Source organism: Belonocnema kinseyi, chromosome 6, assembly GCF_010883055.1.
Source record: "Belonocnema kinseyi isolate 2016_QV_RU_SX_M_011 chromosome 6, B_treatae_v1, whole genome shotgun sequence".
Lineage (NCBI taxonomy): Eukaryota > Metazoa > Arthropoda > Insecta > Hymenoptera > Cynipidae > Belonocnema > Belonocnema kinseyi.
Window position 1 is genome coordinate 131,537,321 of NC_046662.1, and position 15,706 is coordinate 131,553,026.

At 35.6% G+C, this 15,706-nt stretch overlaps 1 protein-coding gene across 3 annotated transcripts in view; it reads left to right on the forward strand.

The window, feature by feature from the left end:
- Positions 1–15,706, forward strand: part of LOC117175050 (transcription initiation protein SPT3 homolog) — a 138,117-nt gene that overhangs the window by 52,610 nt on the left and 69,801 nt on the right. For 2 of the 3 annotated variants that reach the window (XM_033364578.1, XM_033364579.1), the window contains 2 exons: positions 4,431–4,748; positions 4,934–5,121. In XM_033364578.1, coding sequence (XP_033220469.1) covers positions 4,431–4,748; positions 4,934–5,121 — 506 coding nt within the window. Of the gene's footprint in view, positions 1–4,430; positions 4,749–4,933; positions 5,122–5,196; positions 5,739–15,706 lie in introns of all 3 variants that reach the window. The other variant, XR_004467421.1, reaches the window with a different exon arrangement.

Genomic DNA, 15,706 nt, shown 5'->3' on the forward strand with positions numbered 1-15,706 from the left:
ATACTTAGCCCATGTTCTCTTCCCCTTTTTTCTTTCCTCTTCCGCTATTTTCCTAAATTTATACTGCATCTTTCTTTCTACCTGTTTAAGCTTTCTATTTTTTTCATTCTAACTTCCAGTTCTTCTACCTTTTTATTAGGCTTTTCCTGCTTTTCTAATCTTTGCTGGAGAGACTGAATCCTTCTTTCTAGTTTTTCCCTGACTTCTTCCGATTTCCTAATTTCTTTGTTTAGATCAGACATTTCCCTCCTAAGTTCTTTCTTTATTTCCTCTTTCCGTTTCTTCTGCTTTTCTTCATTTACCCTCATTACTTCTAACATTATTTTTCGCGCATTAATCAACTGTAAATTTTCATATTCTATTTTCCCTCTACATTCAACTTTTTCTTCGTCTTCCCCTTATTTCTCCCTCGCTCCAATTTGTTCCTTTTCCGGTGGCGTTCTATTCATTTTAGGATTTTTAAGGGTAGTTCCTGTTGCTATTTTGTACTTACCACATCCCCTCTCCGCCCTATCCCTTTTCCCATTCAAAAATTTCTCTATTGATCCAAAACTCTCGGCCCTTAATCTCTCCCTTTCTACTGTTTTAAAAATATTTTCTCCTTTTTTCCTCACGCTTCGGTTTCCCGAACACTTCCTCGCCTGAGTTCCCACTGTCCATCAAATTGATGTTCTGCCTGTAGAAAATTTAACTATTATATTTTTTGTTGTGAATTAATTTCTTTGGTTGAAAAAAAATGAAGTTAAAAATTTTTTGTATATAAAAGTCATATTTTATGTGGGAAATTCCACTATTTGGTAAAATATTCATCTTTTAGGTTTAAAATCGAATTATCGTGTTGAGAATTAATTTTTTCGCTGAAAATTGATCGTTTTAACTAAAAAAACAATTTTTAGATTTTTGGTTTAAAAGAAATTTTTTAAATAAAAAAACAAACTATTTAATTTATGTTTTTTTGTTAAACGTGTATTTTTCCAACATTTTAACTATTCTAATTTTGGTTAAAAATTAATATTTTTTAGATGAAAATTCATGTACTTTGTTGAAAATAAGTGTTTTTTTGGTAGAAATTTCTTCTTTTGGGTTGCAAATTCAACTAACTATTGGTTCAAAATTCATATTGTCGGTTGAAGATTTATTTAATAGACGGCCAAGCAGCAGACGCTATTAAAATCAAGTATGAACTGGATTTAAAGCGACAAGCGAACACTCTTATGTAAACCCTCAGGACATCTGGCTTTCATTGTGGGCCACCAAGGGACGCTCAGGGGGACAGAACCAGTCAAGCGTGAACAAAAGTGAAACCAGCCAACCAGTAAGCGGCAGATGACGAGAGATAAGTGTTATCCTCTTTTATTAAAAAAAGAGGGTAGATAGAAAAAGGTGGAAATGCGAGTAACTTGCAATTTTCGAGACAGTGGAGAACAACAGTAGGGTATGCCTTGTCTCTTCAGAGAACGCAGTGACTCTCAAGTTTTCACTTTCTTAATTCGCATTCAACGTCTCAGAACGGTGATCGTGTTGCCACAACACGATCTCATCGTTTTTCCGTAACACTTAAAGAAGTATTCTCCCAAAACTCACATCGTGTTGTGCCAACACGATCATCGTGTTACGGCAAAACGGAAACTCTCAACCACTGTTGTAACTTCTTTCTTTGGCAAGCCCAAGATTTCCCTGGCTTTTCGCATTCTGTACATATGATTTAGGATGAATATTTCTGTCGGCACCCCTAGATTTGCTCCAAGTATTTCCGGTACTTTGTGCGGTTCCAGCTTTTGATGAAAAGTCCGATGCAGCAAGACGCTAGTCCTAGTACGCTTTTTCGTAGCCCTTGATCCCTGTGTGTCCATGTACCTATATGAGAATTACTTTTTTTTTGCAAATTGATTTAATGCCATTCTGCTAAACATTTTTTAAATAAAAATTTGCAAAATTAATGTAAAATAGAAAAGATTTCTTGCTTCAAAACAAATTCTTTGACCTGTAATATTAATGTGCTTGATGAGGTGCATGAATATTCTCCAACATCAATGTTCCCTAATATTTATTTAACCTGAAATTATTGAACTAAATACCAGTTTACTATAGTTTTTAATTATCATAATCGCCAATTTATCTCATTTTTGTCTTAAATTAATTTTTCCTCTCATTTTCATTTTTTTGAATTACTATTTGTCATAATTTTTATATTTTCAAATTACCATTTGACGTAATTTCTATTCTAATAAGGTATGCTTTTACATAATTTTTATAATATCGAATTACTATATCTCATGACTCATTTTTCTTAATTACTGTGTGAAATTATTTTTATTCTTTAGAATAAGCACGTAACCTCGAATTCATTTGAATGAAACACAATCTGTCATAATCCCCATAATATCCAAACTGCATACGAATTTCGCAGCATTATTTAGCCATTCAGCATTCCGGATGCCACTTTAGAAAGCTTTTTCTGCCTCTTGGTATTTGTTTACTTCTTGAAGTACTTCCTAACCTCTACTAAGAAGTTTGTCGGTCATTTTTTAGTATAATTCATTTCGCCATAGCATTAAAATACGGGACGCAATCAAATATAAACGAGAATTATGCCGCTACGTGCACGAAAATTCAAATTGCTTTCTAATACTTCTAGGTGGTGTTAGTGGTGTCCTTAGGAAGGGGGAATCATTTTTAATGCATTGTTCATTTATTATAGTAGTACCGATCAAGATAAGCGAGAAAGAGGTTCACCCATCCTCTGTACAACGCATAATAAAAAGATCCCTCGCAGCAGAAGGGGCTCGACCAGTTGAAATTCTGCGGATATTGTGGATATAGTTCCGGAAGATTACACTGTCACAGACCAAATTCTTTATTGACATACACATTTTTTTACATGATGAGAATACCTTGAAAACTCGATCCATCTTTGGTCCCCTGGGCGAGTTCGACGGATATAAAAATTGGCGCTGTTAAAGAGATTTTAAAGTCCCACCCTTCCATGAAAACCAATGAAATTGATGCTCAACTAAATATCTCTTACGGCCGTGTTGAAGAAATAATCATGAACACTCTAGGATTTCGTCTTCTCACAAAATAAGTGAAAAATAATCCTCTAGCGATCTGCCAGCGACATATAGACCATTACAGGACAGATGAGAACATCATGGAACATCTGCCTAATAGTTCAGATTTGAGTTCCTGCGACTTTCATTTGTTTGGACTGATAAAAGAAAAAAAAAACAGCGTTTTGTTGACGACAACGACAACCTAAAAGCAGTATTTTTTCTCAGACAGTTTCTAAGCTATCCAATGCAAGTAGCTGATAATCCGCCCATGTTCATTTTACGTAGAATAAACTGACTCTTCAACCTAAAGGCAGTATTATTTCTCGGACAGTTTCTAAACTTGATTTCAGGCATAACGGAATCAACTAATTCGTTCATGATCTTGAACAGATTTCGTTCAAAGGACGAAATGTGCTAGTTGAATATGGACGAAAATCTCGATTTGTTTATAAAATTTGTTTAAATAGCTAACGATTGTTATGAGGTATTAAAGCATTGTGAATATGACACAGAACGACAAAAAGAAAAATTATGAACTGGATCGAGACCCACAGTAGAAGTATCTTGTAGATACTTGGTCTTTGAATCCAAACCCGACACTGAAATCTTTTATCACGTTAGGTTTTTGGGAAACTGGGCTAATATGCAGCAGACGAAAGTAGGTGGGTTGGAGTGATAAGAGGGAGAGGGAAGCAAATCTAGTAAAATTCTGGGTATTATTTTAAAGCTTAAATCGAATGAAAATGGTCAGCTTTAAAGTAATTTGTACAGAAGCATGCACCTTTCTTGCCCTATTATTAGTTATATAGACCTGACCGGTTCGTGCAGGGCGTGGTCGACCAGATTTTTCCATGATATATTAAATTTTTATCATTAACGAACTGACAAATATTCTTTTTCTTTAAACACAGTACCACATCAGTTATACTAAAATGTTAAATAGATAAGTAAACACAATACATTTCGCGGTGTTGAATCTACATCCTTAATCTGTCCTATCCTTGAGCATTAATCATGTTGAAGTCACTAAAACTTGTCGAAATTTTTTGGGAAAATCTGTACGACCTCTCCCTTTACGGCAGAATATCCAGGGACAGCGGATTGTGTGTTGTGAACATGGAATTGATTACGCTGAAACATTATTGAAACTTTTTTTTAAAAGCCGAACCTCCTAAGCTAAAAACTATGTATGCGAACAACGAAATGGATGTCTAAACGTCAAGATTTAATTAAGTAACGATTTTTGTTTCAGAAAATATCTTGTAAGTTTTTTAAAAGAAGTTACGCAACTTTATTGACCTTTTTTGTTTATTTTGTAATTCACTATGTCAATCCATTGGTAAATGAAAAAAAAACACTATTTTTTTGTTGTTTTAGATTTAAAAGAACTTAAATCATCAATGTACAAAGTCGCAAATTCTGACATGTCAGTAGTCTTGCCCGACGTTAAGCATATTGATGAGCTCAATAGGACTAAACGACCCTGGGAAATTTACTTGGAAGGCTTAGACATAACGGGTGAATTGTGCGACGATAAACTTGAAGTGGATCATGTTAAACACAGTAGACGTGTCCGCGCAGAAGTAGTTTCAAAAAATTTGGATGAAGCACAATACATTCAATATTCTAAGGCACGTAACGTCTCGTTCGTCAACAGGCATCGTCACAAATTTAGTGATTGGGTGGTTCCCGACGGTAAGTTTTTTTGTAAACTATAATTTTATATTTCATGGATGTCGAAAGAAACCTTCAAAGTAAAAAATGTCATTAGATGCGAGAGTTTGGCAATTTTTGTTTTTTGATACAAAAATTCATGTGTATACCACATATTTCTATTTAACCAAAAAGCTTTAAATTAATTTACATAGTACCTTTTCTAGGGGACGTAATCGTATCTAAACAGGGGTACGTAATTCTAAGTTATCTTGCATATGAGACTGTTGCACAAATCATCGACTTAGCCTTTTTAATACGGGAAAATCAAAATAAAATATATAGTGATGCTGTAGACAGAATGAATCTTAATCACTGCAACCCGCATACGTTTAAGCCGTATCATCATTTAAAGGTAAGAAATACCTTTTTACAATAATATGTGGAGAGAAAATGAGGTTTGGTTAAATTGATACATTAATTGTGGAAGGTCGAATTTTCGCCTTGCATTGAAGCAAATGTTAATTCTACGAGGGCAGATTGAAACGTTTTTACCTGATAAAGAAAGAGAAAAGGTAGCATAATTTGTGTGTACTTCCGTATATGGCTGTTTCATGTTGTCAACAATGGATAATGTTATAACTGTTATATTTCATGTAACACTGGAAGTTTTAGCTTAAGCACCATTTACGCCATAATTGAATATCGATCAAAAAATGCACCTTTATTGAATATGTATATGACTCTAAGGCTTATCTCTTGTGGAAACCTGAAAATAAAGAAAATCTTAATAAGCTTAGATGTTGCCACCATCGAGAAGTTTGGAGAACCTTGGATACTGGAAGAAGAATTTTTCGATTTCATAGATCATTTTGAAAATAAGGCCAAAAACATTGAGTAGTTTGTTGAGTCAAAAATCCCAGTTGTATAGCAAAAACAAGTGGAAGCTAAAGTTGAATTATTGATAGAATGGAAAACCCAAAAAAGGATTACAAAATTCTTTTAGTAGTAGAGTAACACTACCTGCAGCTTGTAAGTAATAAGACATTTTTTTTATCACAGTTTTTTGGATTTTATAAACAATGGTTAAGATCAAATATAAAGCAATTGATCGGTCTCTTTTTGAAAGAAATCGATTTTTCTTTTTTATGAATTACAAACATTTTTTGCCGAAAATATCATTGAAGCTGTATCTTTAACTTCCTTCTTTAGTATAATTTCAACGTCTGAAACTTGAAAGTTTCATATGCTTGTTTTATGTTTGTAATTAAATTCAATGAATTTCTTAAATTGTTTTCATTATGTAATGTTGCAAGATTTACTTGCAAATTACTTATTTGTTTTGAGCAAGGCGGGCCAGAGTCGCACAGGTACAGACTCAACTTAGTTTGGCTCACTGCATGTGGAATGTAGATGAGATTCCCGCATTCCAACATACCTTTACATGGGACGATTTGAATTTTGGCAGCATGAAAGCACCGCTGTAATACTATTATCGCAATCGACACAATTAGGGACATGGCTAAGGTGTGCTAGAAAACTAATACAAAAAGTAGGAAATTAGGGGAATGCTATCTTAACACACCTGATGCACGTAGTATCTCACGTCAGAAATAAATAAAAGACCCCATATAATACAAATTTCGTAATATTAGGTCACAAAATTTAAAAAAATAAAGTAAACACTTAGCACTTATATTGTCGCCAGGTAGAACTATGCTCGGCACCATGAAGTGGACAACCTATGAAATTTAATGCGAACAGAGGATACTGAGAGAAAATAAATCAACACCCAGCACTCCTATTTTCGCCGGGCATCACTGTTTTTGACAAAATAGAGTATGGATAGCTATGAGATTTATCATCTTACTCGTTATCTAAGTAATCTTCACTGCCACTGTCAAGTTAAATTGTTTTCTATTTCAAATGATAAAAAATCACAAAATTATGTTATTTCTTTACGTTCATTGTGTGTCAAGAGTAGCACAGATTTACAACTTTTTTTGTAGAAATATTTGTAAAAACAAACGTGGAAATCGTCCAAAACACACGGTTTACAGAATTGTGGATTTAAATTTTCACCTCCAATTTTAAAGGGTTTCCTTGGATACTACGGGCATTTTACCATCATTGTCGGATTCAGCGTAAGAAAGACTATTAAATCACATTAATTTTTCACTAACCGCTTCGGAAGCAAAAAACCTTTTTTATGCTGTATCCTTTTCGGTCAAGCTGAATTTGATAATTAATTTACTTTTTTGTGATAAATTTCTTTTATAACTAAGGCCAATTTAGAGAATAATGGCGGTACTCGCGAATCAGTTTTAGATAGAGCGTTCCGATATTTTGAAACATTTGTAGGGTGGCCCTCACATAGGTCCTAATTTTATCTTGACCGGATTTTAAAACATCCATTGTCCTTTGAACTGACGCAGGCAGTTACTGCTTGGGCGCAGTTTCGACGCAAGTAATAGCTGGGGAGGAAAGCGTGATTGCCCTCACAAGTCGTGCGTTATTAGGCACCTAGCATCGATACTCAACCATTGAGCAAGAATGTCTAGTGGCGCTTTAGTTAAGTCGAAGATTCCTTAATTTTTTGGAAGAAATTAGATTCACGGTAGTAACAGATCATAGAAATTCAAGGTGTGTGTATAACTTGCACAAGTCTCGTATATGCGAAGATGAGGATTCCTCCGAGGTCTGTGTGGAGAAGTGATCGATGATATTTGGTATCGCTGAGATGTCTGTGGCGTACAGAAGTTTCGTAGCAAGTATCACGGTTGGAAGCTTGTAGAGGGGAATCTATATGTGTTTAGACCGAACCCCCTTATAGATTCAATCAACGTGTCTTACGTCTAGCTCGGAAATTTCTAGGGATGCGAGGATGTTATATTTATCAACGGACATAGGTCTCACAAGGGGCTCGTCCCAGATTGATGGAAAAAACGGTGTTAAATCAACTCTAAATCTTAGCATCATACGACTTCATAGGGACTCACACTTGTAGCAAAGAAGGACCCTGCTATGTTAATATTTTTTAATGACTACCTCACCAAGTGGATAGAGTGTAAAGGTCTACGAGCGGCCAATGCCAAAAACGTGGACGCGGCGTTGAAAGACTTGTCATTTTCAGGCGGTGTAAACCAGACGTGATCGACACCGCTCTCGGGGTTAAATTCGTCAGCAAAATAATGACTGAATTACCTAAATTTTATGGCATTTGTTACTCCAGCAATCTTGCGTACCACCGCCAAGCAAACCCGGTGGAACGTATGAAATAAGTATTTGATGTGGGCTGGAGTTAATGAAGTAGGAAATGCCGCAGCAGTGATCTAGTGAAGACACAGCACAGGAGGTCCAGTAGGGAGAAGAGGGCGCAGAGGACATCATTGAAAGGAGCCTTCTATGGTGTGAGACAAGAGATGACAGTGTAGGGAGGTGGTCTTACCAAGTCAAGCACTGTTTTATTGCCGCATCAAGGGTCAAAAGTGAGAAAACTGCGCTGAAAAATTGATTTTTTTTCTGCATGCTTTGTGGGATGCATTTCGACGATTTTCGCATTGTCGAGAGTCCCTACGGCTTGATCTACGATTCTCTAACAAATGATCGACCATGACATCTGCACACTTATTGATATCTGGAAGGACTACATAAACGAAAATAGTATTTCATCACATTCTTTAAGTCCTCTGGCAATGTAAAGACCTGTATTTCCCACTAGGACTTTAGTAAATGATGCTATAAATTTATCAATGTCGCAGTTAAAGATAATCAATGCACGCTTAGATAACTGAAAAGGGTCTGAAAAATTCTAAATGCCAAAGATGTAACGATAACATATTGAAGACAAATTCAAGGGACGGAAGCATTGCTAAAAAAAGTTCCAAAGATAAGCAGCCGTTTAAATCAGGATTTATGTCCATAACTAACTATAAAGGTTGGTATGATCGACTACGAATTCTATCTTAATAAAGAGAGACCGGTACCTCTTTTAATTGACATTGAAAAACCAGCCATGATTGGCGGATGAGACCGTACTACTGCTGCACGGTGGGTTTCCACCAACCCTCAAATGATCTCGAGCAACATACAGGCGTTAATAATAGTATCTCTCGTACAAGAAAAATTTAGCATAAATGCCTGTCCTAACTGGATCATTGTGATGGTGTCAAACTGCAACATCACAACTCCTATCCCCTTGGAAGGGAGGGTCACAGGTCTCAAACTAGGCGGAAGACGATAAAATAGCTCCCAAACAAAATGAAACCGAAAGCTAGAATTGAACGTATGACCACAATCCCAGGGATCAGCCAGAATTCGAAAGAATTTTACAACAACAACAAACTTAAATTCCGAACTCCTTGACTAGAAGAAAAAATAAAATAAAAACATAAATAAAGAAACAAGTGGGTTCTAAAAAAAATTCAAATTAAAAACTAAAATGAGGCTAGGGAGGGAGAAGTCAATTAAACTACTATTGTTTACGGGTGAATGGCAAAATTCCTTTTATTGGGGGCGTACAGTATTGTGCTTATAGTTTTCAAATATAAATTCGAACAAAACAAAAAAATGTCATCAGACAGGAAACTTGAGGTCGAGAAGCGATAAGGGAGTAGAGGGGCAGGAGGTAGGCAACGTTTAATTTCCTCGAAGTCAGCTTGCTGTTCTTGCTTCCAAATCCACTGTTGTTTCTTTTGCATCAGCGTGGTTAGCGGTGATGCTAATGTCGCGTAACTTGGAATGAACCTGCGATACCAACTAGATAAACCTAGGAACCTACGAAGATCCTTACTGTTGTGGAGGACGGGATGTTTAATAATGGGATCGATTTTATCTGTGTCTGTCTGTAAACCGTGTTCGTTTACCCGAAAGCCTAAAAAAATTTACTTGGGGACAACAGAATTCGTATTTGTCGTGCTTAATCTCTAGACCTGCTTCGCAAGTTTTTTTCAACATCTTTGAAAGCCATTCTAGATGTTCTTCGAAGGTTTTTGTGACGATGATAATGTCATCTAGATAGGAAATGCGTGTGGCTCCGTTTCAGGTCCAAACCACCTATCTAATATCGGGACTAAAATTCCTGACACTTGAGAAAAAGTGGCTCTATCTCAGTAAAAAAAATCGCACTGAGTTCTCATTTAGCAATGCTGATTCAAAATTTTTCTACCTGCTAAATGATGTTTCTCGTATCTCAGTGAAAATTTTTTTGTTTTTGCAAGATCAACAAATGTGGAGAAAATTACTGTTGACGAAGCCTATATTTTAAAAGTTAACTTTCATCTGTTGCTAAAGTCGCAAAACTGCCGGGAACAAATGGAATAAATTCAAGAGAAGTACGTGGCTATTTGTGAATGAAGTCCAACTTTGAAAATTAAAAAATATTGAAAATTGTAGTGACTAGAATTGATAATGTCAGGAAAAATTATCTCCGGCTTCAATGTAGATATCGAGACGAATCAAGACTTAAAAGAAAGCGTTCAGTATACTGATAAAGCTCGGACCAATGCAAAGTCCATAAGACTGTGTATTCACCTGTAAAAGGTTGAAGGGTGTCCATTGCCTGGCGATTCCTGATCCCTCGAAGACTTGAAAACAAGGGGTCTGCTTCAATGATGACGTTTCTCTCAGTTTCCCGTCGAAGCGGGACCCCTTTTTCAAGTCTTCGAGGGATCAGGAGCGGCCAGGCAATAGAAAACCTTCAACTTTTTTTCCTTCACACTATTCCCTCACGAGGCTGTAGCATAGCTCATTAAGCTCCAAATTATGCGAACTCAGTTTACAGGTAAATATACAATCTTGTGTACTTTGTATTGGTCTGAGCTTTATCAGTATACTGAACGCTTTCTTTTAAGTCTTGATTCGTCTCGATATCTCCATTGAAACCAGAGATAATTTTTTCTTACATTAACAATTCTAGTGACCACAATTGTTATTATTTTTTAATCTTCAAAGTTGGCCTCCATTCATAAATAACCACGTAATTCACTTGAATTTCTTCCATTTGTTCCCAGCAGTTTTGCGACTTTAGGAACAGATGAAAGTTAACTTTTAAAATATAGGCTTCGTCAACAGTAATTTTCTCCATATTTGTTGCAAATACAAATAAAAAAAATTTTTCACTGAGATACGAGAAACGTCATTAAACAGGTAGAAAATTTTCGATTCAGCCTTGCTAAATGCGAACTCAGTGCGATTTTTTTCACTACGATAGAGCTACTTTTTCCCAAGTGTCAGGACTTTTTGTCCCGATATTAGTAAGCGTTGGAATGTCGTTGGGGCCTTAGTGAGGCCAAAGAGCATACGGTTGAAGTAAAATAAGCCACGTCCAGGAACCTTAAAAGCCTTTTTGTCGCGACTAGCCTCATCATGGGGAACTTGGTGGAAACCTTTGCGCAAATCTATTTTAGAAATATATCGAGCGCTTCGTAGTTTAACGAGAATACTGAGCATTAGAGGTAGGTGGTACGCGTCTTTCTTTGTGACTTCTTTACTTTCCGAAAATCTAAACAAAATCGATTTCGTTGTTGCAACCACGATTTGGTGGTTGCCTACATCGATTGTATGTTCTATTAAGTTTGTTAGTTCAGATCTTTCAGTAGGTTTCGACAATTCCCATTCTAGAAAATCTTCAAGCGAGTTATCTTTTATCGAAAGTTCTAAAAGTCCGCAACAATTTTCCAAGTTATTCTCTACCCCAAAATAATATCTCTGGTTTAAGACGCCCTGACAGCTATGGGTTGCGTGCGAATGTGAACTTCAGTTGGGACAATAATTCTGTGAGAAACTAGTTCTATATTAATATTGGCAACCTGAGCACGACCTTTCATATTAATTGTTTGTAGATTTAAGTTCTCGATCAATTTTAGGCCGTCTAGACCCACAAATGATCTAGAGGCGCTACTATAAAATAAAACCTTTATCTGTTGGCCCTATATAGAGATTTTGAAATACAATAAAGGCTGCGGACCTGATAGCGAGTGCGGTCGGTACGGAAGTTCGGGCACCTTGTAAATAGGGACAAGGACGGTATAATGAGTTTTTGCTTTTAAGATTTTGTTACAAATTTCTGTCAGGTCGAGATAAAGATTAATTTGGTCGATACTCGACTAGCAAAGGTCAGTAGATTGGAAGGGTACTAAAGGGTCGGACATGGGGCTTATTTGGCTCCTTGTCGGAGGACTACTAACAGATGTTAATTTTCTGTTGTTCACATTGTAATCCACAACTACAAGCTGACATTGTGACTGGAGATCTGATAGGAACGGATTGCTAGAGGAAACTGAAAAGATTCCAAACCCTTTAATTTTAGTTTAACTGCTGGTATTTTGATAGTTGAGGGGATTTATGTTTCTTCAATTAAAAGTTTGTTGTTAAAGACAAGAAATATTATTTCTAAATCCGCAGGGGTGTACTCTCCCGTGAACTTATCAAAATTAATTTTGTTATTAAAATACTCTATTTCAGCTTCTTCATCTTCGTAAGTTTGAACAGGGTCGAAGGGGAAGGTGTTAAAATTATCTTGCTGAAGTCGATAGGAACGCGGGAGGTTCATTGTAATTGAACCGAGATAATAAGTGTAGACTTCAAGCTCGGCACAGGAGTCCGTACATCCGTTGCTAATTTGCTGCCTGATAGTGCAAGCACTTTCGTTATAGCCGGTTTCACTTGTCCGCCTATGGTTAGAGCGACCGGAACGAAGATTATTTAGATCATCACGAGACTCGCCACCATGAGTGCCATCTTCAAATCTGTTATCAAGACTCTTATTAAATCATTCTCTATTCGCATTTTCGGGTCGAGCTGGGTTATCGCTAGGCCCTGGTTTTTCTTTATTCGTTTGACCTTCGGAATAACCCGTTGATTGGCTAGCTTCAATAAGATCATCCTGCATGTGGAAGTAGGATGAATTTAACTCAGTTTGGGTAAAAACGTTAATTTGAATTATTTCTCCTTCTCTAACTGAAAACTTTAAGGGGTTGTCAGGAGAAGGGTTGGTTAGGTCAAGATTTTCTTGAGAGTGATGGGCGAGGAATCATGAGGGCTAGTCCCTCCGCGAACTGCTCTAAATAACCGTTCTTGTAAAACCGCAAAATGTCCTGAAAAAAGAAGGCCCCTATTTTCTAGTTCCTGAACGAGCCCTTCTTTGTCTAGGTTATAAACCCACGAAACGGAAGTCTTATCGTCCGTTATTTTATTTTGGGGGTTATTGTTAAGACTTTTTACAGGTTTATAAAACTTCAAAGGTACTGCGTTTGAGATTATTTCAGGGAAAACAGAGAACCGTATTTAATGTTTGTCAGTGAATCACGATTTCCAACGTAATGCAAGTCCACAAAAATAAAAATGCGAAATAATTATCAAGGCGGTCAATATGTTTGTAAATATGGTTGTCTGGAGTGCCAAACAGAGAACTCTCTGCCTTAACGATGTTTACTTCTTCCATTCATGAAATAATATTTTCTAAATTCTTGAACCAAATCTACCAAGGAAGAAAAACTTAAAATTCTAAATTTTAAAAATGTAAATTCTTTTTCTAAATTCCATGAATAATATTTCTAAATTTCCTGGACAAAATTGATTTTCTAAATTCCAGATTTTATAAATTTAAATCGTATTAAATTCCCGAGACTGATTTGTTTCTAAAATAAAGAAAATTTTTTATTCTGTAAATGTAAAATTTGTTTATTTCCTAAATTCCCATTCCAATTCCCTAAATAATACTTCGTAGATTCCTAAACCCCAGTAACCTTCGAAATTTTGAAATCTATAAATTAATAAAAAAAGAAAACGAAAACTTTAAATTCAAAATTTTATGAATAAAGGGACACACTGTGTACGGGCATAAGTAACAAAACCCGAATTTCACAGGAGAACTAAAAAACTCTAACTTTCACGCAAATAGTTTACTGTTTTATTTTTCAATAAACAAAAATTCAAAAAGTGCTTTTGAGCAATTGGTCAGCTCTATTGAATCGAAAAAAAGCACTTTAAAAAGTAGTCATGTATAAGAAAGCCCTAGTCAAAGGTCAACGAGCACCAAAGAGCTTCAATTTTGACACATAAAAAGATGCGTAACTGTTTAATTGTTTAATGTAAGTGAAAAACAAAGAAATACTTTTGCGCTATTGGTCAGCTCTATTGAATCAAAAAAGGGCGCTTTAAAAACAGATAACTATGTGCGACAAATACCTGGTCAAAGATCGGCGCGCGTAACTTTTGTAGTAAATATTTCTTTCCAAGAATTCATAATTGTTGACGGAAAAACTTTAAAAACCTAGAATCAACACGTGCTCTGCAAATAAATGATGCCGTCGTGACACCACACTATAAAGCATGACACGCGAGCAAGCATCGTGGCCCTTACGCCCGTATGCACTTTTTTCCCAGTCCTATTTTCGGGTCGAACTGGATCAAAATCTTCCATAGGGACACAAGTCAGGGGGAAACAAGGAGTGTAAGCCAATAAACCGATTTTCAAAAATTTGGCACTTACGCCCGTATACAGTGTGTCCCTTCAAATGTAAATTCTTTATTCACATTTAAATTCCCTGAAAAATACTCATCAATTTCTGAGGCAAAATTGATTTTCCAAAATTCCAAATTTTTATCAATTCAACCTCACTAACTTTTCGGGACTAATTTTTCTTTAAAATAAAGAAAATTTTTAATATTATAAATGTCAAATTTTAACTCCAAATTTTCATATAAATTCACAAAATAATACTTTCTATATTTTTGTTTTGTTTTTTAAGCCAAATTAATTTTGCTAATTCCCAAATTAAAAAAGTAAGAATCCTACCAAATTCTCGAGATCAGTGGGGAAAATTCTAAATACTGTAAGTGTACAATTTTATTCCTAAGGTCTCATTTAAATTGATGAGTAACCCTTCTTAGTTTATCAAGCCAAAATAATTTTCTAAATTTTATAAATAAAATCCTGCTAAATTTTCGGGACCTGAAAAAAATCCTAAATTCTGTGAATATAAAATTTTATCTATAAATTCTCATTTCAATTTGCGAAACATTACCTCGTAAATTCTTAAACCAAATTAATTTTCCAAATTTTGAAATTTTATCGATCACATAGTTTAAAAAGAACTGAAGAAAATATATTACCACAGAAAAAGAACTCGTGATAGCATGGCCTGAAAAACATTACCGACATATTTGTGATGGCCATGAACTCCTTGCATGGGTAATGTATACTAACGCTAACGCGCTTTCGTATATACCAATAGTTAACGTTTTACACGAACGAATGAACACTGATTCCTTTGAATACCAAATTATTTATAAATCAGGGGGAAAAAAATACTAGCTCTTAGAAAATAATCGCTAACACCGTATGTTAACGTGGCAAAATAACGAATTGACGCTGATTCTTCAATTGACGAGAAAAAATTTAGAGTATAAGAATGTCGATAAACTTTTGAGGAATTAGAAGAATGAGGAGAATCCAGAGAATTAAAAAAAAACAGAAGCATTCGATAAACCAAGTGAAGAATTAAGGGAAGTATTAGGTACTTTAACTATTCATTATACAGAAACGCCGCCAGAAACTGAAGGCCAGAAACCGGAAAAAGACATTGACTACGATTGTTGCTCAAACATAATCGATTCGAAAACAAAAGACTATTGAAGGTGAAGACTCCAGTTAGTTACATGCGATCAGTAAGCAGTGTATCACAGGTGTCACTAACGCTTACACGTATATTAAGCACACAATTCATCAATAATTATTAATAAGGAATGAAGGCATTGCTGCCATTATGCTTTTAGTATTAAAAGAAAACTACTTCACTTATACTTACAAAAAATTCGTGATTGAAGCGTCTCCAACAATGATAAGCTAAATCTTGTACTCTTTAAAATCAAATGTGTAACTAACTGGAGTCTTTATCTTATTTTTGTTTTCTTTAATTTTTCTCGGGCTAACCCGGTTTTTCATCACCAGTCAGGGACTAAGACAAGTGCCTGATGAGATAAAGATGTTATAAATT